Raw genomic sequence first — 23,417 nt, 5'->3', positions numbered from 1 at the left:
TTTTAAATTTGTGAATAAAATAATGTTTTTCCCCTTTGTTCTAATGATTAGAAATAAGCAATTCTCAAAGCTCATTTTCCTCATATCTAGAAAAAAAAAATGAGTTCAACATATTTCTTTATAGCAGGAATTATCAGAACTTTAAAATGTAAAAAATGTAACTGTGTCTTGTGTGCTGTATATGAGTGTATTTATTATGTGTAGAACTCTGTGTGTGTGTGTGCACCTGTGATATTTTTCAAATTATTTGAATTCAGAACATCTTCTTCAGAAAACAGCACAGAGAGCTACCCTCCAAAGAACTTACTTTAGGAACTAAGGAATTCCTACCTCATATATAATTGATGTTCCATTTTCCATTTGAAATTTGCAGGATATATTTTTGCAGGTACCACAGCAATCATAATCACTTGGAGACGGGATGTACACCTGGTGCTGGATATAATGATAATACATTTAATTAGCCACACAACAATACCAGTATTTTTAATGAATCCATTCTGGAAGTGCTTCCCAATATAACTATATGCTCTCTCAGAACACCTGTAAGCATTTTAAAGGTTGAATTTGAGGCACTTCAAATAATAACCGACTTTATATGGCTGTATTAGAAAGTGAAGTAAATATTAACCTTTACATCTAGCAGCCAAGATTCATCAAGCTGGTCAAGCAAGCTATATAGATAAATAGATAATATGGCTCAGGAACATACACGGGAAAAGGAAAATATGCATCATAGACATTTATTACACATTAATAGATTATTGAACTATTCAAGTGTATACTTTTAACTTATGCCATGTTCCCTGGTTAAAATTCTATAGCTGCCATTTTATGATTAATTTAAGTCTCCACTGGAATGACTTACAAAGAATACTTACAATGTCACATTCTTTTGAGCAATTCACTATTGTAAAATTCAGAGTGTGAAAGCCTGTATAGTTATCTTTTTCTTCCAGACATTCCACTGTATAACAAAAGTCCCCTTCCAAATACTTTATCATAGATTGGCCAGGATTCAATACTGATACTTCTTGAAACACACACACATCATCTTTTTCTAAGAAAAGAAAGTCAGTGAAAGTACTATTTTGAGTTTTTTTATTAATCAATCAATGGAGCTTTTATTTATATTTATGTTTTCATTATGATGTGCAATTTTTTCAAAACCAATAAAGATCTTTACCTCTATATATTATCAACAACTCAATGAGTTTACTTAATGATGAATGTTGCACATTCATTCCTTAACATACAATAAGAAAGTGGTCTGTAAACTCAACTCCTCTTTACTGTTTTAAACTACCTTCAAAAGCGATACTTCATCACAGACTCCAGAATTGTAGAATTATCACCAAGCTACTTGTTTGTTATTCTCTCTTCTGGAAACATGACATGACAATTTGGGAGAGTGGAGATAGACAGAAGCAAAATATAAATCAAAAGTGGTAGGACTCTTAATGGTTAGCACTAACATATCATGTTTCTTTTTTTTTTTTTTTTAAGATTTTATTTATTTGTTTTTCAGAGAGAGAGAGAGAGAGAGAGTGAGTGAGTACAGGCAGGCAGAGTGGCAGGCAGAGGCAGAGGGAGAAGCAGGCTCCCCACCGAGCAAGGAGCCCGATGTGGGACTTGATCCCAGGACGTCGGGGTCATGATCCTAGCCAAAGGCAGACGCTTAACCAACTGAGTCACCCAGGCATCCCAATGGTTCTTTTGAGAGAAAATTTTCAATTTTGTTGTGATGCAAAATATAGTCTTGTACATCATACTCGATGAAGAAAGTGGCCAATATAAATAGAAGCATATTAAGTTAGGCTACCATAGTAATGAAGATTCAGCTCAGAAGCTATTAAACTTTCTTGTATATAAAAATGCAAAAATCTCAAACTGTTGAATTAAAGGTTTTTTATTAACTCACGAATACATAATAGAAGATTTATGATTTTATAGAAAAATCAGTTCTATGTTTTGCAATGTTAACATCCATAATGATAGAACAGTTAGCAAAAATTCTCCCTTTTAGATGCCTATTTTTAGAATATTAAATATATATATTAAAAAAACAGAATCAACTTTAAATTCTGCAAAGCCTCTGACAAACATTCATTTTTCTGTCCCATTAACATATTAGTCAGAACATTTACAGGTATTACAAAAGAGGCAACTGAAAAATAATAGTGCATTTTTTATACTCAAAAACTGGCAAAATGGTTTAAAATGTGTAATATAACTCAAAGAAAATATTTTTAATTTATGAATAGTGAACAACAGATACCAATAATATTCATATCATTTAAAAGCTAGATAAAACATAGTTACCACAGAGATACTGTACACATCCACAGTCACTCTGAAAGTTATGGTCTATTGCAGTAAATTCTCCCTATTAGAAAGATATTATTATTAAATGTGATTTATACAGCTTATTTTATAACAACTATAAAAACATATACACAGTACAGCATTTAGTAAGTTCCCTACTATATAGCCAGACACATATCAGGTGCTTATTAAATATTTGATAGTGAAAATGCTTTGATTAACCCAGTGGTCATTAATTAACAGCCCACAGAAAAAATTCACAATAAACAATATGATTATGGATCACTTAACCTCTCTAAACTTTAATTTATCTATTAAATGAGTTAAAATAGAGAAGATGTTCTTTATGTTTAATCCAACAATTAAAAATATTGTTGGATTCAGGGCATCTAGTGGATAATTTGAGACAAGAAAATATGTGCTAATCCTGGAAATTTTTGTTGGTGCAAATGTTCTTGGTCCAAGGTTCCAATGTTTGCATGGGGCAAGGTTGCTACAGCATATAAATCAGGAGCAGAAGAGTATAGTCGAGACACTAATAGCACAGACTCAGAAATAAGGCTGCTCTGTGCCCTCCTGCCTTTGCTGCCTACCAGCTGTGTGATCTCAGGAAGGTTACTGAGCCAGGCTTCTCCTCACTTCCCTCATCTGTAAAATGGGGATGATGACATTGCCTACCTCTTAGGTTTATTTGGAGAAATAAATGGGTCAGTTCAGGGAAAGAACTTACAATAGGGTGGACACACAGAAAGTGTGACATAACCTTTAGGTGTCAATAAATTGTTGTCATACAGATGCTTAAACATTGCCCTGTCAGAAATGCTATAAGTTCTTCTTGGTGTAGTACCAGGTTTAAAGTTTGAAGAATTACATGTTTAAGTATCAACTTTTCCTGAGTGCGTTTTTCATATGATATCAGTAATAAAATTAATATGATTCTTTTTTCTATAAGTCAAGCAGAGAAAGACAACTATCATATGATCTCCCTGATATGAGGAAGTGGTGATGCAACATGGGGGCTTAAGTGGGTAGGAGAAGAATCAATGAAACAAGATGGGATTGGGAGGGAGACAAACCATAAGTGACTCTTAATCTCACAAAACAAACTGAGGTTTGCTGGGGGGAGGGGGTTTGGGAGAAGGGGGTGGGATTATGGACATTGGGGAGGGTATGTGCTTTGGTGAGTGCTGTGAAGTGTGTAAACCTGGTGATTCACAGACCTGTACCCCTGGGGATAAAAATATATGTTTATAAAAAATAAAAAATTTTTAAAAAATTAATTACTTAATTTATTAATTTGAGAGAGAGAAAGAATGCAAGTGCAAGTGCGGAGTTGGGTGAGGGCAGGGGGAAGAAGGGGGAAAAAATGTCAAGCGGACTCTGTGCTGAGTGGAGAGCCCAATGTGCAGCTAGATCTTATGACCCTGAGATCATGATTTGAGCTGAAACCAAGATTTGCATGGTTTTTTCAAGGGTGAGAGAAGTTGCTATCTATCAGCATACGTACCTTGCCTCATACTTTGGTGCATTTATTCATGTTCAACCTAGCCTCTATCTAGAATAGTTCAATGCCTCTCATCCAATATCCTAACCTATCACTTTCTTCCAAAATTTTCTTGATGGTTAACGTCCCTAGAAAGTTCTCCGTGATAATCTGTAACTTGTGGTTAACATTCTGAGTATTGTGTTTATTTTATCATAATAATTACAGCTAATACTTATTGAGTTCTTTCTGTGTGTCAGGTACTATCTAAGTAATTTATATTAACTTATTCATAGATATAGGTATTGTCATTCTTTTTATATTGCAGGTGAGGAAAATGAAGCGCAGGTAAAAGGAATCCAGGCAGGAATGTAAACAAGGCAGTTTCAACCTGCTTTTTTTGTTTATGTTTTACTTATGTCTGGGCTATAGTTTCTAAGGGAAATGAAAGAGTTATGGCAGAGTAGAAGAATAAAGGAATACACAAAAGGAGACACAGACATAAAACAACCCTTGTTATCGTCCTAAAGATCTCGGTCAATCATTTGCTCTTTCTAGACCTCAACTTCCTTATTTACAAAATGTTTGTAGATAATTCTTAAGTAAATACCAACAGTTACATGTTTATATACCCTCCTCCTCCACAATAGATGCATCATTGGCACAATTTCTTGAACAATCACTGGAAACACTTCTTAATATTGAGATACTCTTTCTTTCAATGTTTGGCTTCATTTTAAGACCAGTGACATGGATATGAGGCTAGTAGATTCAGTCACCAATGAAAAAATAATGGATTACATCTTCTTATCTCCAGGAAATAAAAAGGGTTTACTGCTCCCTGATACCAGAGTATATTACTTTAATCTACTCTGAGAACTCAGAAATAAGGTGTAAAGGAAGGATAAACTGATTTAAATAATATGACATTTCAATCAAAATATGTATTCTTACCACTTCACAGGTAGGTGTAACAAGGTTTTCACAGCTACATTCTAGGAGGCAAAAATCAATATATTTACATTGGTCAGAATATTACACTATACTGTAATAAAAACTATGAAGTATGAAAAATTAGTTACCGCAATGCCATGTTGGACAACATTGACCAGATACATTTTCTTTCACAAGCTTCATATCCTCTGCACAGTTGAGTAGTGGTGCAGGACAAAGATGTGGGTCACAAACTAAATAAAAAAAAATTCCATGGATAATGATTAGCTTCTTATAGAAGCTTGTCCTCACTGCCTACCAGTTAGCTCCCAGCCACTGCTGATGCAGTGCATGGACTCATCTCTCTCCCATTGCTCACTTGCCATGTATCACTGGAGACGGAATACAGGACTCCCAAGCAGATAGAACAGTAGTAGAACTACGGCAGCAGGTGAAGGGCCCTGAGACATGCCAGATATGCAAGAAGAGAAAGGAAGCAGAGAATGTATGGAATCACCTGGGAAGCTGGAAATTCTAGGATACGAGAAGAGTCATAGTAATCTATTTTGGGGAGGTAATATTATCCAAGGAGAGCTCTTAGATGTGAAAAATTATTACATATACTTAATATATATTTTATATGTAGAATTCGACGAAGGTCCGACATAACAGCGCAATGAAGATTCATGGGGCTTCTTAAATATTAGGTATAGCTGAATATTTTAAGTTAGTTAAGATACACTTACCACAATAATACCGTGGACAACAGAAATGTGTGGTATTAAGATCCACAGTGAGAAATTCCCCATCAGTACATAGCGGAATAGGTTCCGTGCAAGATTCACAAACTGAAGGTAAAATGAAAAGCCAGAAGTCACAACTGAGCTAAAAACAAACTGTCCATCAATTTGGATTACTACACACACGTAAAAATCAACATGAAATAATGTTTAATAAAATAAGAAACAGGGAAAATAAGGCTTTAATGACAGATCTCCTCACTTGGTCATGAAAACAGTACTATCATGCATGTGCTTTCCAAACACAGTGACAGAGAAAAACACCATCTTACCAGAAATAGTGTTAACTTTTTTAGAACAATTTTCTTTTTCCTGGGATCAAAATGTCATTGACTTATTTACTTCAGTTTTCTAAATTTGCTACCTTTGATTACTCCAATTTGTGGAAGAATAATAGAGTAGGCACCTGTTCTTTTGGGCTGTTCAGTATCCCTTTCCCACTTCAATTACAATTCTCTGAAAGACCCTGACAAAATGTCCCACCCACACTGCCTTGGAATGACTCTTAATAAAGGTGCCTGACTGTCAGCAGTCCTCTGTGTAGGAACAACCCACATTAGACAAATCAGAAACTCTTTCTATGGCATTTGAATCAAAACAGAGGCACACCAGGGCAGGAAATGGATGTTGCTGACTCAGTCATTAGTGACTGCCACCTGGACTGATGGTGTCTCTCCTTCCCAGGGCTTGGTTGTTCTGCTTCATCTTGATCCTACAAAATCTTGATCCCCAAGCCTTCCAGTAACTGGTTGCGTGTAAGCTAGCTGTGATCAGTCCATTTTGCCACTTGCACCCAAAGAACCTTAACTGGTAAAAAGAGATGTGTTTTGATTTCCATAGATACACCTGAAACCTACATTAATCACCAGTCTTTGATCTGAAGATTTACTTGAAATGGAAAATAGAATACTTTTTATTTTTTTCATGTCTATTTCATTGGACAGAATATATAGCTCATGTATTCTTTTCCCAGACACCTTTCATTTCTGCCATTCTATTCCATCATCACCATGCTCACACAAATATCATACATGATATATAAAATCAAATTTTAAAGAGGTTCTCCGAAGGCTTAGCAGAGTCCATTATTTTAGTTGGTTCTTCAAGGAAAGCCAAGGCTAAACTTTTCTCTAAAAACAACTGGTACTAGCCTTATTAAAGAAAAAAAAAATTATATTGCCTTAAGTATGTTTTGACTGATATATATATATATATATATATATATTCCATATAAATAATAAGAGAAAGTAGTGCTAACTGTAATAATTGTCGAGTCATTTAAAATGTCATACTTTCTTTTCAACTGTCATTATTTGGTTGAATTCCTATCAGTGTATCACCAGAATACTGGTTATCATCGGTCCCATGAAATTCATGTCAAATAAGAGATTTTCCATACACCCTCCCTTTGTTCCAAAAAGTTTTCTCACAGAACACTCACCACAGAGAGGAGAAAAACAGCAAGGCTCTTCCTGTTGGACTTGAATCATGAATTGGTCTTCTCTGCATTCTAGTGTTGAAATACTGGGGCATTTCAATGGGTCACATTCTGCAGAAACACCAAGGTATTTGAAAATTTGTATAGAATGAAACGATAAAATAAATGAAGTCATATAGTTTAGTTCTATTTGAATTTAAATATAACCTGCTACCTCAGTGTGTATTTGCTGGGGGAGGGTTCCCACACAGCACGGAGTAATTCTCTAGATACTGGCTGGGTGTCCTACAATTCAACTCAATTCTGACACTATCTACAGACACCAGTTACAAGCCCCACTTGTTACCTGTGCTCCTTTCTGGCTGACTGGCTATAAATCAGGGGTTTCCACAACCTCCTCCTTGGGTTTGATTAATTTGCTAGAGCAGCCAGCAGAACTCAGAGAAACACTTTGTGTACCAGATCACCATTTTTTAAATAAAAGAATATAACTCAGGAATAGCCAGATGGAGGAGATGCATAGGGCAAGGTATAGGGAAAGGACAGGGGGCTTTTCTATCTCAGAGTACACCATTCCCTGAATTTCCTTGTGTTCACCAACCTGGAAGTTCTCTAAACCTCATTCTTTAGAGGCTTTATTACATAGGCATGATTGATTAACTATTGGCTACTGAAGTTCAGATCCGACCTCCACGCCCTCTCCCCTCCCTGGAGGTCATGGGGTGGGACTGAAAATTCTAACCCTCCAACCACAGGATTGGTTGCCCTGGCAACCACCCCCCATTATCAGATTAGCCAAAGGCTTTCCAAAAGCATCACATTAACATAACAAAAGACACCTTTATAGGTCTCCTCATTTATGAAATTCAGGGTAGGGATTGCTTCACTGAGAATGGTGTGGAAGACCGAATATGTATTTCTTATTATAAATTACAATATCACACCTGCTATTTCTTATATATTTCTGCTAAGATTAAGATCTTTAAAATGAGCTAATTATCTAAATCCATGTGTTAATATATAAACTTCAAATTTATATATATATATATATATGAGATTTATATAAACTATATTATATAGAGAGAGATTTTATACACAAAGAAATTTCAGGTTAAAAAAGAACTATTCTGGGGCACCCAGGTGGCTCAGTGGCTTAAGTATCCGCTTCTGGCTCTGGTCATAATCCCAGGGTCCTAGAATCAAGCCCCATGTCGGACTCTCTACTCAGCAGGGAGCCTGCTTCTCCCTCTGCCTCTGCCTACCTCTCTCTCTCACTTTGTGTGTCAAATAAATAAAATCGTAAATAAATAAATAAATAAAATCTTAAGAAAAAAAGAACTATCTTTAGCAAGACAACTCCACAATATTTTATGACAAATCATTTTCTTATTGACCCAAAGAATGAGAATCTAATCCTCTATTCTGAACAAACAATGAACCCCACTCTTGTTTTTCCTAGTTGATTACTCACCACATTGATACTGTGGACAACAAGAAAGAGGACTATGGCCAACAACCAATTTTTGACTATTCGTACATGTTGGAATAGCAGTTTCACATAAAGTCATGTCACATCCTGGAAATAAGAAATAGAAGCACTAAAATATTAGTGAATATAACTAAAATCCTGTGCTAACTCAAATCAAGGAAGTGATTCTTACTGTGGATGTTTTTGCAGAGCAATTAAGCACATTCAACTTACAAATGGGAAAATGTGAAACGGTAGCAGATTTCCCCTTTCACCCTCAGTTGTCATAAGTCAAAGACTCCCAGAACCTTTACCTTGTCACATATTATTGAACACTATTAATCGCTTATAGCCAGAGTTTTGCATGTTTATTTGCAAAGTCAACAAAACCATAATGAGAAAAACTTGCTTTGAGAAAATATAAATGATATTTATGGCCATATTTCTGTTTTTACCTCAACCCTTTTGTTTACCAAACATTATGCATGCCCTGCTTTTTTCACAAATAATATCAACACATTTTGTGGCATTGACAAATGGGAAGGCTTCTGCCTGCACACGTACCGCAAACTTCCTTTGTACAGCAGGTCCACTTATCAATGATGCCCAGGACAACTTCAGCTTCTCGCTCACAAATCGGCGAGGGCTCTTCATCACAATCAGGTTCTATAGGAATAATACTTCCATTCTCCAAGCATTTGTAGAGGGCACATTCGTCAATGCCCCCATTCCAAACCTCCCCAGCAGAGCGAGGTTGACCTTCACTATCCGTGCATGCTTAAAAAGATGGACAATGTTACATCACTCATAACCTAGACATTAAAATAAATCAGGCTGTGATGTTTGCATTTCAGACCATGACTTGGCTTAATGACATAGATAACATGTCACAGATTTATCCTTCTTTAAAGTCCTGTTTTTAATCGGCTTGTAGCTTACATTTTTCTTCAATGAAATTTGTCATATAGTCTACAAAAATATTTTTCCCTTCTATAACTATCTGTAAATTTGAATGCCCTTATATACATAAGATAATCTGTTCATTATATTTTATTCATTTTTCCTTATTAATATAATTTATTTAGCTTGAACAACTCAGTAAAATGAATTTAAGTTAGTTTTTCAATATTAGCTATTCAAACTCAGTGGGGAAAATCCCTACCATATATTTATCATTTTTGTCATATGAAAATTCAAAACATGTCAGTCAGCTTTAAAATCTAAATGTGGGAAGTAGCTAATTATTTAGTGACTTATTATTTAGTGATTATGTAGTTTTGTTATTCAAGTTTTACTTAGTGATAAATACAGTCCAATGGTAGTTCTTTTAAAAATGATGGAGAGGAGTATAGTGAGCTTCATATCCCTAGCCTCAAATAAACTTCTTTTGTATTATTTTCTTTACTATCAAACCAACCTCACAGGTCCCTAAAAAACCAAAGATGCCTGTTTATTCTCAAAGTCTTCTGCAAATACTTTTCTCAATGGCAAACACAAACTTGTTTCTGGAACTATAAATGCATTTTGCTTCTACTTGCCCATTCTCTTTCATTATTAGCTTAATCTCTTTTCCTCTAATCGTAATGATAAGCTCTGTACTGTAATTTTCTCAATTTTGCACTATTTTCATCTGCAACCACCACTGAGATGATGAGTCAGAATGAAATGGTTTGAATATGAAAGTAGAAAAATTAAATATTTTCTCCCATATAATAACACTATCTGACATTTCTTGAGTGGTTATTTTTCTCTAGGCACTGTTGCAAATTGCTTTGTATTATTTATGCATCCCCACACTAACTTAATGGGATAAGTGCTATTATTTTTCCCATCTTACTGATGCTAACCCAGGCTCAAAGAGGTAAAGACGAATCACTATTACATGAAATAATTAGAATTTCAATTGAGTTCACATCCTATGCTCTTAATTCTTCATCAATCATATCTTCACCTAGTTATTACAGGCATAGAGATTAAAACACATCATCACTGCCTCACTGTGGTGGGGAGGTGTTAAATGGGTGACGGGGATTAACGAGGGAGCTTGTTATGATGAGCTCCTGGGTATTGTGTGTAAATGTTGAATCACTAAATTATATACCTGAAACTAATATTACGCCATATGTTCACTAACTGGAATTTAAACAAAAACTTGGAACAACAACAACAACAATAAAACCAGATCACCACTGAAACATCTAATTTGGGTAACTTGGATTGAAATCATAAAATCAAACTACAAACACACTGATTTTCTTTCCAACACTTAAGGGAACCTGTTCAATCTTCCTCAGCACCTCTCCCCAAGATCTAAACAAGCTTTATTTATTTGCCGAGTCCCCAGGCAGTCATTTTTGCCCTCCGCTGCTTACCGCATTCTTGCTCTGGAATGCACTGGACTGAGTCTGGCCTGTGAAGGATGGTTCCATTTTTGCACACACAATCTTCTCTTAAATTCAGACACGAGGAATGCCCATAGAACCATCTGTTCAGACATGTTCTTGCTTCACAGGTCTTTACACAGGGTTGATATTCCATCCCCTCTGGGCAACTCAGAGCTATGAATAACAGAGGACAGAATTTGCTAATGAGAAAGGTCATCTATTTGGATGATTAAGTGAAAGGAAAAAATATCAGATTTCTTTCTGAAAATGCATTTGGCCCATTTCCGTCTCTTCAAATTTCATTTTTCATGTATTATGTAACCAAAAATTAGAAACAAAATAAGCAATAGGTATTTTTAAATATATTTATTTATTTGACAGCAGGAGGGATTACAATTAGGAAGAGAGGCAGACAGAGAGAAGGGGAAAGCAGGCTCCCTGCTGGGCAGGGAGCCCGATATGGGCCTCCATCCCAGGACCCTGAGATCATGACCTGAGCTGAAGGCAGAGGCCCAACCCACTGAGCCACCCAGGTGCCCAGCAATAGGTATTTTTGAGTATCTTCCGGGGTCCAGCTAGTATGATATGCTATGGTAGAAAAAGCTCATCTGATTTGTAGCAAGTGAACATGATCAAGAGGCAGCCCAAATCTGGCTGGCATTAATCCTGAGTCCGCTGGCATGGAGTGATTTCTCTGGTAGTGGGGAGATACAACAGTCTACTCAGAATAAGCACAGAAATATGCTTTATGTATGTAACTCAACCAAGCCATAAAAAAGAAAAATGCTGTGTGTTTAGGTTTAATCCTTCACTGTCAAAGGAAACTACCATTGCTGAACCGTTTCTAAATGATGTTTTAGAAAATTCTTTGGATTCTCAGTCATCTTAAAATATCATACTGTTAAAAGATGAACACACAGCTGTTGGGGTATAAATTGGTAAAATCTCAGTGGGGAACAATTTGATGGTATCTATTAAAATTAGAGATGTCACAGATTTCCTATGAATCAAGCAAACCCACTCTTGAATAGTGATTACCTCTGGGAGCAAAGAGAGGGAAGGGATGGTAGGGCACGCCAGGAGCGGCTTTGCGTTCTTGCGTTCTTGCTTTCTTTTTTTAAAGATTTTATTTATTTGACACAGAGAGAGAGAGATCACAGGCAGGCATTGAGAGAGGGGAAGCAGGCTCCCTGCTGAGCAGAGAGCCAGATGTGGGGCTCAACCCCAGGACCCTGAGATCATGACCTGAGCCAAAGGCAGAGGCTTAACCCACTGAGCCACCCAGGCGCTCCTATTTCTGAAATGAAGTCATATAACTGGTGTTTGTGATATGCTATCCTTTCTATACATATTTTACCTTTTCTCCTAGGGAAAATGAAAACTTTTATTTTATTTTGGAACATCTCACTAACATTCATTTTGACCATCTTTTAACCCTTAAACCATTTAATTGCTATTTCTTAACAATATTTTCTGTGAAATGTACCCAGGATTGGATATAGGTTTAATAAAATTTTTATGAAAAGCATCATAACTTGGAAAACATGAGCCCCATAAATAAAAACTGTCAAAGAATACAAACAAAAGAAAAAGGATCCACAAACATGAACATGTATTTGGAAAAAGGCTGAATCCAGATATCAATCAAAGAAAGCCAGAAAGATAAGTTTCCAGGAAGTGGATACTGTGTCAGGAAAGGAGGAAAAGGGAGCAGAAAAATATGCGTCTTCTTCACAAGCTAGGGGACAAGCAGTGGGCAAATGAGGCAGATTGAATTGAAACCAACAAAATACGCTCCGGGATACAGAATTAAAGTGCCTATTCAATCCCCCTGTAACTTCAATATTTCCATTGGTTTTGCTGACTAATATTTTGTGGACTAGGTTTTCTTTTGGGAGGGTTGAGGCCAACCCTAGATTTAGATCAGAATAAAACTAGAACTAGACTGTGTGGGAGAGCTGACCCCTAACTTTCAGGTTGCTTTTATCTGGTTTTATCCTTAGGAAATTATTTTGTAAAAAATAATTTTTTGTAAAAAATTTTGTAAAAAAATTTTGTAAAAAAAATTTTTTTTGTAAAAAATAATTTATGAATAATTATTCAGAATAATTTATGAAAAATGAAAAGAAAAAGAAGTGAATGCAAAACATGCAATGCTTTTGGATTGTTAGGAAATATTCTTGAAAAAGTACTACTTACAGCAGTAGTCAGGTGTTCTCCACTGAAGACAGATGTCAAACCTGTTGCACAGAGCCACGTAGGCAGAAAGTGCGTCGCATTCATAGTTCCAAAAATAGGTATAATTGATCCACATCTTTTCACAAAAGCTCTTCGGTGAAACCTAGAGACACAGTTGGCCTTGGGATAAGTTACGTTGTTTTATTTCGCTAAAGGCCCTATGTTAGTTGAAAACTATTCAGAGAATCAAAGGGTAGCAAGTTAATACTTATTACAGATCTTCCTTAGACCTTAGATTCCAGATGTCACCTCTGATGTGACAATATTTTTTTAAAAGATTTTATTTATTTATTTGAAAGAGAGAGAGTAAGTGAGAGAGGGAACACAAGCAGGGGGAGTGGGAGAAGGGGAAGCAGGCTTCCCGCTGAGCAGGAAGCCCTGTGTGGGTTTCCATTCCAGGACCTTGGGATCATGACCTGAGCCTAAGGCAGACACTTAACGACTGAGCCACTCAGGCACCCACTAATGTGACAATATTTTAAAATACATTTTGGATAAAGTAAATATTGTCTGCACTAATGTATATAAGTCTATCTTATAAAGATGAAAGCGAAACAAATTATGTGGACCCAGCAAAATCTATTTCTGATATTATACCTTGGGTCACAATTGTCTTTTCCATATATAGAATGGGACTTTATGAGGAATAAAACTGGAAGTTTCTGAAGCATTTCATAATGATACTTGGTATTACTTGTTAAATGAGGTTATAAATGCTTCTCAAAAACTATGTATCAATATTGAACATTGAATAATTTAAATCATTTGACATGCTTCAATTTAAAGACATTTATTCCTATAGATTGTTTCATTTTGACTTTAAAATGCCTGATATCGGGACGCCTGGGTGGCTCAGTTGGTTAAGCAGCTGCCTTCGGCTCAGGTCATGATCCCAGCGTCCTGGGATCGAGTCCCGCATCGGGCTCCTTGCTCGGCAGGGAGCCTGCTTCTCCCTCTGCCTCTGCCTGCCATTCTGTCTGCCTGTGCTTGCTCTCGCCCTCTCTCTCTCTGATAAATAAATAAAATCTTAAAAAAAAAAATAAAAAATAAAAAAAAATAAAATGCCTGATATCTAAATAATTTAACTTGTAGCAACATCTATTCCATTTTTCCCTCTACTCATTTCATTCAGCAAACGTACTAAACATCTCCATGCAGATGTCAAATTCTGACAGAGTTCAAGGTGCCAGATAACAATACTTAGCAGTTTTCATATCCCATCATTTCTACTTCAAAGGCCATATCTGTAAAGACCAAGATTCTACATTCTTTGAGTCTTCTTTATAGCATTCCCTTGCTTTCCAGTACTTCACATGGAATACTTGCTGAGGTCATGGGCATCTTCCTTGTAAAATCGGAAACGGAGAGCTTCCTTCCTAAAACTCTCTCCTTGAACTTTGTGTGTAGTTCATTCTCTTGCCTTTTCTCCTGTCCAATGTCAGCTCCTCTGCTGCCTCTGATTCTGAGTGTTTCTCTATACCTCACCCTCAACAGTCAGGTCTACAAGCGACAGATGTTTTTCCCGGATTCCTACCACCATCTTGGGCATTTAAATTTTTTCCTCGGTTTCTTCGAAAGTTAAAGAGTTACTCATAAGCTTAGTACTACTTAAGATAGTTGTGAGCTAATATACGGTAAATGTACAGAGCAGACTCAGGCACACTGCACATTATTTATTGTTATTTTAAAAAATCCATACACAGGGGCACCTGGGTAGCTCAGTGGGTTAAGCCTCTGCCTTCAGCTCAGGTCATGGTCTCAGGGTCCTGGGATCAAGCCCCACATCAGGCTCTCTGCTTAGTGGGGAGGCTGCTTCCCCCTCTCTCTCTGCCTGCCTCTCTACCTGCTTGTGATCTCTCTCTGTGTCAAATAAATAAATAAAATCTTTCAAAAAACCCATACACAAATAATTCCCCAAACCTGATCCTTGGCCTCAACTTACCTCCTCTGAGCCCCAGAACTACGTTTCCAAGCTTTTTCTGGGTATTTTGCTTTGAAATCCCACATGACTTAATTTATCCAAAGTAAAAAGTTAGATACCTTTCCAGTTAAACCACAAAAGCTGAACCTCCTATATCCCCCATTCATATATTCACTTAAGCAGGCTTTCATAATTTATTGAACACCTAACTACTTATCAGACACTGTCCTATGCATGAGGAGCATAAAGGTCAATAACACAGACCTATTCTCTGTCTGCAGATCTCGTAACTAAAAAAAGGCTTTGAATAGGATCCAGTGGAGTCAACACACTAAAATGAATTAGAGGAGAGAAGTATTCCGGCTGGGAAAACTAGAAGTTTAAAAGCCCACTGGCAGGAAAAACTTTGGAATATTCAAAGAGTTGACAGGAGACTGGAGCTTAGTAAGCCAGAAGGGTACAGCAAAGAGGAAGCTAGAGAAGTGGGTGGGCCAGAGGGTAGAGGACCTCATACACCTTGATAAGATGGTTGTTGGCAGGTATGTTAAGTGTAAGTGAAAGAAACTTCAAATAAATAAATAAAATCTTTACAAAAAACACATCATTTAAAAAATCATCATGCTTTTTCTTTTAAAGATCTTATTTTTATTTATTTATTTGTCAGAGAGAGAGAGAGAGAGAGAGCGCACAAGCAGGGGGAGCGGCAGGCAGAGGGAGAAGCAGGCTCCCTGTTGAGCAAGAAGCCTAATGCGGGACTAGATCCCAGGACCCTGGATCATGACCTGAGCTGAAAGCGGACCCTTAACCAACGGAGCCACCCAGGTGTCCAAAACATCATGTGCTTTAAAAAGACATTAAAATAACACTAAACTGAGTTTTAAAGTATTATTTTTTTTCATTTTTATATACTTGCTTTTTTAAAAAAAATGTGAACATTTAAAACCCATCTGCATCCATATCTCCAAGTAAAACTGAAGCTCCCAAAAGATATGCCATTTTGAACTCATAGGGCAGGGTGAGAATTATGGGATCTACACTCCATAATCTAGCATGGGAGGTGGGAGAGTCTTACTCATCTTTGGGTCATAGGACTTTAACACGATGCCTTGGAAGTACTAGATGCTCACAAACTCTCACTAAAGGATTCATGAAATGCCATATTTATCTGTCCTGTGTGTCCCTAACAATACACCTTTTTTTTTTAATGACAGAGATTACTTAAAATATATACTAGTCACATAAAGTCAGAAAGTTGGAGATAAATAAAAAATGTTTAAATTGAATATATGACAGGCTCTACTACAAGTATACACCTAAGATGCCAAGATCATAGAGAACTGACAATATCCTCACTGTCTTGGTTTCTCTATTTGGTTATCAAGTGACATTGATTTCTTTCTCCTAGAGGCATTTATTCATAGGACAGAATTTCATTTTTTCTTGAAAACTGTAGATACAGTTCTGAAAAAACATAGGAGAAAAAAAGGTAAGTATCCTTCCTATCTCTTTAAGTCTATAAAAGCAAATGATTCTGAAATCCAAAGCATACTGACAGAAGGTTTGGGGCTAAACTATTTCCAGGAGAAGAACATCATGGCAAGAACAGGAATTTATTGGCTTAACTCTCAACACATCCAACATGACAGTTCTTATTTATGGTTTCCCTTAACTTACTTTATTATGGCATGGAAGGAAAACTCTTCTCTTCAATAGCTCAATGCAGTGACTGCAGTCATGCTCAGTACAATTCCTAACAGGTCTTCTTGTTGTTACTTCAAATGATTTCTCAATTTCCCAGCTCTCAATAAATAATTCTATGTCTTCCATATTTGTAATAATTGTGCCATTTTGCATCCTTAGATCATCGTCCGGATCTTCATTGCAAATTCCTAGAAAGATATGTGACATTCAGAAGGAAAAACTTTTTCACTCAAACCAAATGTAGGCAGCAGAAATATATCATCTTAATAATTGATTTTAAATGAATAAATTACTTACTGAACAAGGTTCCAAATGTATATCCTTTCACTTTAATGTTGATGGATTTTTAAATTATGTATCTGATTCTTTGATAAAATAGTACAGAGTTTTCTTTTTCTTTTTTTTTTTTCTTTTAAAGATTTTATTTATTTATTTGACAGGGAGACACACAGGGAGAAAGGGAACAGAAGCAGGGGTAGTGGGAGAGGGAGAAGCAGGTTTTCCTCTGAGCAGAGACCCCCAATGTGGGACCCTGGGATCATGACCTGAGTCGAAGGCAGACACTTAATGACTGAGCCACCCAGGTACCCCAATACAGAGTTTTCTTAACCAAATAAGGAAGAAACCACAATCCTAGAAGTTAAGAAATGTGTAAAGATGATAGAAAATGAAGAAAGAGGAGCTTGACTCCACCCCCACACTCCTTCACTATTACCACTATCACCCAATTGAAGAACTAGTTCTTAAGCTTTCCAAGATATTCCTTAAGGTGGTGGGCATTTGATGATTGCCTCCCGGCATCCGTTCCTCCAGGAAAACCCTGCCTGAAAACATTAAATTCTGCTTCAGGAAGTATCCCTGCCCCATCACCATTACAGGAGAAGGCCACGATTGGCATAAAGGTAGTCCTTACTCCTGTGCATTAACAACTGTTACAGATAATACACCAGTCAGGTTAGGCAGTCACCTAGACACATGGATACATTCAACATTTAAACAACCACTGCCAAACAGAATTTGACCTCGAAATTCTAAGACATAGACAATCTCTATTCCTTATGATGACATGGCCTATTGGTGGTTATGATGCTTGGATCTGCTATAGCCCTCTATCTTCCTGAGGAAGGCCAGACTGGGGAAGAGCTTACTCTTCATGCCGTGGAGTGCAGATTCAAGGCGAGGGCAGAAAATCAGCCCAGAACCCTGATCAGACTTTATCTGAAGCCCACCATACCTTAAGATATATTTTTTCTTAATCCCCAAGGCACCGGCTACAAAAGATATAATTGAACATTTTTTTCAAGTATCAAATCTTAATCCTCAAGTAGGCATATTTAAGATCATAAAGGTTGCTGCTCCCATATTTGCTTTGTCATATACAAATGACTGAAGGCAATGAAAAGAAACAAATAAAAAAACTCAAGTGAAGTGAACTATATTGTCAAGCAGCTACTATTTTTTAAGTCTAAACTTTCCTGGAAAAAGGTAACTGCTAGGAAAAATTGTTCTTATTGCAACTCCAGCCACCAGTCCTACACACTTCACAGTTCTGGCCAGAACAAAGTATTCATACAGATCTCCCATTCTGGTGTTCATGCTCAATTTGGGTCATATTCTTGTTCGCTGCAACTTTTTCAGACCCGACAGCACCCAGATTTCCCTCTAACAAAAACCTTCTTCACCCACTATGGAGGTCATAAACATTAGGGGGTGACCCTCAGTTAGCAAAAATTCAATCCTACCCCCTTCTCTATAAATAAATAAAACAGTGATTATTTAAAAATCCAGTTAGCAGAGTGTGTCTGTAAAAGTATAAGCTGATAATAAGTGAAGGAGAAAAATCCACAAGATCAAAGAGAAATCATAGCAGGCAGAAATGATAAATCATCAGAGAAAATATGCATTCCTAAAGTCTCTGAGTATTACTCAATAAACACTATGGATTATGTTTAACCAATACTGTACATACTCAAAAATAGCTATTTCCACAGTGATAATCTTCATTCCCCATGGAACTTTGTGCAATGTATAGCATGCTATAAATAGGCAAGGTAAACCTTTAAAAAAGGTAAAATCTTTGCATACAAAACTTTTCACTAAATGCTTTAAGGAAGAAATCTGGGTGTTTTATGTAGTTTTTGAGAGAGAGGACACAGTCTTATTTGTTTTTATGTTGTCAATACCAAACACTGAGTCCACAAACACTCAGAAGGTGATCCATAAACTTTTAGTCAATTAATATTTGGTGAGATTAAAGTAGATATATTTTACTAAGCTAGGATTTATTGTGTGTATTAAACAATGTGTGAAGTGTTTGACATTAATTTTTACATTCAACCCTAACAACAATCTTGAAGGTAGAATGTTGCTATTCCCATTTTAAAGATGAGGAAACTGATGTTCTCTTCAGAGCACAGAGCTACAAAGAGAATAACCTCCATCAGATATCAAATTCAGTATTATATTTTTTTATTTTGTTGTGTACCTGGGTTTTTAAAATTTGTTTCCTTTAGTTTATAACTACGTGTCAAAAAAATATAACTCTTTATGTGTCTATGTAAAATGATGTGATACTAACCAGGTGTAAAGATACATTTAGGCATTATACTTTATAATAAAACTGGGATAAATATTGAGAATGGTTTGTTCCCGGCATGTAACTTTCAACGTGACTTAAGCAACTAAGTTTTCCCTTATTTCGAATTTTAACATAATAAGGAAGAAACAAACCCATTTAAGCCTTTAATCTTTCTGTAACTCATATTTCTCACTTGTAAATTAATACCAACTTATGAGGGCTATTATTAGAATTGAATAAATTCAAGTATATAAAATAACAGTTGGTACTTTATTAGTAATTAATAAAGATGAATATAGTAGGATAGATATAGAATATAGTAGGAATACAAACAGTATTGTGATAGTAGTAGTGAACATGTATTTTCATAAAATATGGAAATTGAAATGTTACTTCTTGCTTCTTAACCCACTTATTGGGATGAAATAGTATTCATAGGGGAACTGAGAGTTAACATTACACCTCAAATATGAAAAGTGGGGCATCAGGGGCCATTGGTGTAATGTGAACAGGAAAAAAAAATGAAAAGAAATTAAGATTTGAAGAGCAATGCTCACCACAGAGTCCTTCTGTGTAAGATGACAAGTTAAATTGAAAGCCAAAATGAATGTCTATGATCCCTGTAAGGTGAGCCCACTTTATGATTAGTCCAGCTGGAGTCGTAATCACATACATGGTACCAGAATCTTCTATGGATAGTTCTTGATTTGTAAAGGGCAGAGGCACAACAATGGAATCCACTTCTACCTAAAATGACACAATAAGTTTACAAATGTTAGACAAATTTTTATGTTTCAATATACACATTAGAAGTAGAATTCAGGGGGTGCCTGGGTGGCTCAGTGGGTTAAGCCTCTGCCTTCAGCTCAGGTCATGATCTCAGGGTCCTAGGATCGAGCCCTGCATCGGGCTCTCAGTGGGGAGCCCGCTTCTGCCTCTCTCTCTGCCTGCCTCTCTGCCTACTTGTGGTCTGTGTCTGTCAAATAGATAAATAAATTCTTAAAAAAAAAAAAAAAAAGAAGAAGAAGTAGTAGAATTCAGATGTTTCCATTTCTTCTTGTTGAATATAAACTATTTCCTAAGTTTTTAAAAATTTATTTCTCTGCTGCTGCTACAGCTTCTCACAACTTCTAGTTATTTTATTATTCCTTTGTTGTATCTTTCTATATTCAGTATTTGTTCTAAACTTGTTGCCCCTTATTTTCTTCAAAACTTAACTTTCTTCTGTGTTACCTATGCCTTTCTGTCCGTTTCCCTTAATACATGTTGATTACAAGATTATCTACTAATATGAACCTAAGATAATAGAGTTATTTTTAGGATGTTTTCTTTAATCTAGGTCCTTTCTTTGATCTTCGAAATCACCATTCAACTATAATGTTCTTCATAATCATTTGTCAATCTTGGTAAAGATTAAGTTTCCCTGCAGTTCTATTTCCTAGTCTTGGATGCGATACTAGGCTCTGTATTTTTAAAACGTACTCTTGGTAATACAAATGTAGACAATCCAAGCATTATATTTAGAAAAACACTGTTTTAAACAATGACAAAGACAGAGAACCTTTCTGGGTCATATCTCACCAACCATCCAGTTTCTCATCTTTATATCTTCCTCATACTGCCATCTGCAGGCTGAAATAGTCTTACTGCTACCTGGTTAATTTCCACTTTCTTTTAAGATTTCTCTTAGCTGTCACCTCCTCCAAAAACACCTATTTGACCATCCTATGAACTGCATTAGGTGACCTGTTTCTGCGATATATTAGTCAAACTCTATCACTATACCTCCTATTGCTTTCTAATTGGCAGACAATTACATTTAAATACCTCACATACAGCTACAAGTTACTTGAGACCAGGATCTTCTTGTTTTATCACACAAACTCTCAATAAATGATTCTTAAAGAGTTAGTTCTTAACTGAATACATGACCAGATATGAATCAGTTGAAACCATAAATAATCCCTTTGGCCCAAATGCTCACTAATAGCACTGACCAGATGTAAGTTTAAATTTATTTCCCTCATTTTCTGTCAATGAATCAACTGATTGAATCAGAAGTATATACAAATGCTACCATCTAAACAATTCCCCCATTCATATATTTTACTTTACTTAAAATAAAGCTTCCTAATCCCTTACTATATTTTAGGCTCATTTTCATATTGTTTCCAGTCTAGAATGTTTGGCCTGTGCTTAAAAAGACAGAATTATTCCTAGAAAGTGTGTAACATCTGTCATTTTAGCAAAATCTTTACACGTCATTTTCTTACATTTTTGAGAGAACCATATAAGTGAAATACCCAGTTTATAACTTACCCTTCTCTAGTAAACACATATTCCTTGGGATAAAGGTTTTTTCCTATTAAATCAAATGGCTTTTTTCGATCTTTTTATAAAACATCCCCCTTCTTCAGTTTATTTCAGTCATTAAATATTTCTTCATTTTTTCTTATTTTAGCTATCACATATTCATTGAAAAATTAACATCATCAGCACTTTGAAACTATTTTTTTCTCGGTGGTCAGCATTCTGGTATTCTTAACTACTAGGTTTTTCAACCTTGTGATCCCTCATTTTTTACATCATTTCTACCTTGTTTAATTTAAAACACTAACGTTCACTCTGGAACTTGGGCACTCACATTACCTAAAAGGGATTTCATGTCTTTGACATGGCTTTTATAGCTAACCTCACAAGGGGAGAAATATTTGCAACACGTGGTACATTATGGAAGGAGAAATATAATATTAAGAAGCACAATTTTTTACTGTCCATGAAATGAATGATTAAACACAATAATAATGAAACTCCACTGATATATTTAATTTTCCCTGCTTTTGGAAATAAACGTGTTTAATATAATTTCTTAATTTTCTCCAATGTGAGGCTCTCTTAACTTTGAGCTCTTACCTTTCTTGCTGCCCGATTAACAAGTATTTTATGCATAGATGTTGTCAAATTTAACTTCTTAAAACAAAGTCCATACATTCTTCCAGAGGGTGTCTTAATTTGAAAAAAAAAATTAAAACTTTATGGAGCAAAACAAAACTTTAGCAATGAAGAGAAGAAATTTATGAAACACTTTACAAATACTCACTAGCTTTTTAAGTGAATTTCCATTCTGAAAAAAAATGTATAAAAAACACTTTAAAATATATTATTTGACTTCTTAAAAACATTATTCAAATTAATATTACATGCATCTAAATATATTCACATGAAACATTTTTTTAAGTACTAGAAGATAAATCTCAGTGAGTTCTTGAGCCCTCTCTTGCTCTGACAATATCTAACGTTGCAGTGTACATCAGCTACAGATTTATGAAGAAATGACACGAGAATGAATTATGACCTACCTGATTCATGGAACATTTTTCAATATGAGCAACTATAATTTCCCCAGGAATTCTTACTAAGATATAAGAAGCCATACTATACAATGCTGCATTGTTTCCGTCAAATGTAATAATGCTCAGCTCTGACAACATGGAACACCGACCTAAAAAACATGGTAGAGAATGGATTTGGTCTATTCACTATTTGTATTTGTACTAATGATAACTCCTTTAAAAACACACACACACACTTTTAAATTAGTGTTAATACATTTGACAAGGAGCAACTCTAAAATTTGCATACTGGGAAATAAAATCCTAAATTAAATGGAGAAAGTTCAGCAATAACTGGGTGTGATGAGTGAGGTGATCAGCTCAAAAAAAATAGTTTCCTCCTGATTGGAAAACTGCCTGCCATGTAAGAAATGCAAACTTACAAGGACATTCCCACTCAGGGCAGCAGATATCGCTGTTCACTTGCACGGGCCTTCCCCGGAAACCACAGTCGGGCATTTCCAAGTCCTTTGGGCAATTGAGGGACCAGTTGTACAACTGCCATTCCATATTAAGACATATATATTGGCTACAATTATAAACAGGATCAAATTGTTGAGGCTGTTAATAAAAAAGAAAATTAGTTTTCTTTTTCCTCTTTTTAACAAATGTTTTCAATTAATTTTTTAATTGCCCAATCCCATTACCCATAGTATATATTTCCTAAATACAAAAGCTTTTGAGAGATCATTTAAATTTCACTACAATTTTTATTGGTGTATTCTCTCTAAAATGCTCAGTTTGAACTTAATTTAA

The 23,417-nt window shown here is 35.8% G+C and overlaps 1 protein-coding gene across 2 annotated transcripts in view; it reads right to left on the bottom strand.

Moving 5' to 3' along the window:
• Window positions 1–23,417, bottom strand: part of OTOGL (otogelin like) — a 133,176-nt gene that overhangs the window by 8,969 nt on the left and 100,790 nt on the right. For both annotated transcript variants that reach the window (XM_059186420.1, XM_059186421.1), the window contains 17 exons: window positions 23,045–23,222; window positions 22,629–22,771; window positions 22,370–22,393; window positions 22,183–22,275; window positions 19,827–20,016; window positions 16,665–16,879; window positions 13,031–13,172; window positions 10,820–11,005; window positions 9,012–9,224; window positions 8,451–8,555; window positions 6,983–7,090; window positions 5,488–5,589; window positions 4,891–4,995; window positions 4,763–4,803; window positions 2,323–2,386; window positions 882–1,060; window positions 331–435 (listed from right to left, as the gene is read on the bottom strand). In XM_059186420.1, coding sequence (XP_059042403.1) covers window positions 331–435; window positions 882–1,060; window positions 2,323–2,386; window positions 4,763–4,803; window positions 4,891–4,995; window positions 5,488–5,589; window positions 6,983–7,090; window positions 8,451–8,555; window positions 9,012–9,224; window positions 10,820–11,005; window positions 13,031–13,172; window positions 16,665–16,879; window positions 19,827–20,016; window positions 22,183–22,275; window positions 22,370–22,393; window positions 22,629–22,771; window positions 23,045–23,222 — 2,193 coding nt within the window. The remainder of the gene's footprint in view (window positions 1–330; window positions 436–881; window positions 1,061–2,322; window positions 2,387–4,762; window positions 4,804–4,890; window positions 4,996–5,487; window positions 5,590–6,982; window positions 7,091–8,450; window positions 8,556–9,011; window positions 9,225–10,819; window positions 11,006–13,030; window positions 13,173–16,664; window positions 16,880–19,826; window positions 20,017–22,182; window positions 22,276–22,369; window positions 22,394–22,628; window positions 22,772–23,044; window positions 23,223–23,417) is intronic.

The sequence above is a fragment of the Mustela lutreola genome, chromosome 8, assembly GCF_030435805.1.
Source record: "Mustela lutreola isolate mMusLut2 chromosome 8, mMusLut2.pri, whole genome shotgun sequence".
Taxonomy (NCBI): domain Eukaryota; kingdom Metazoa; phylum Chordata; class Mammalia; order Carnivora; family Mustelidae; genus Mustela; species Mustela lutreola.
This window is presented reverse-complemented; position numbering and strand designations above follow the sequence as displayed.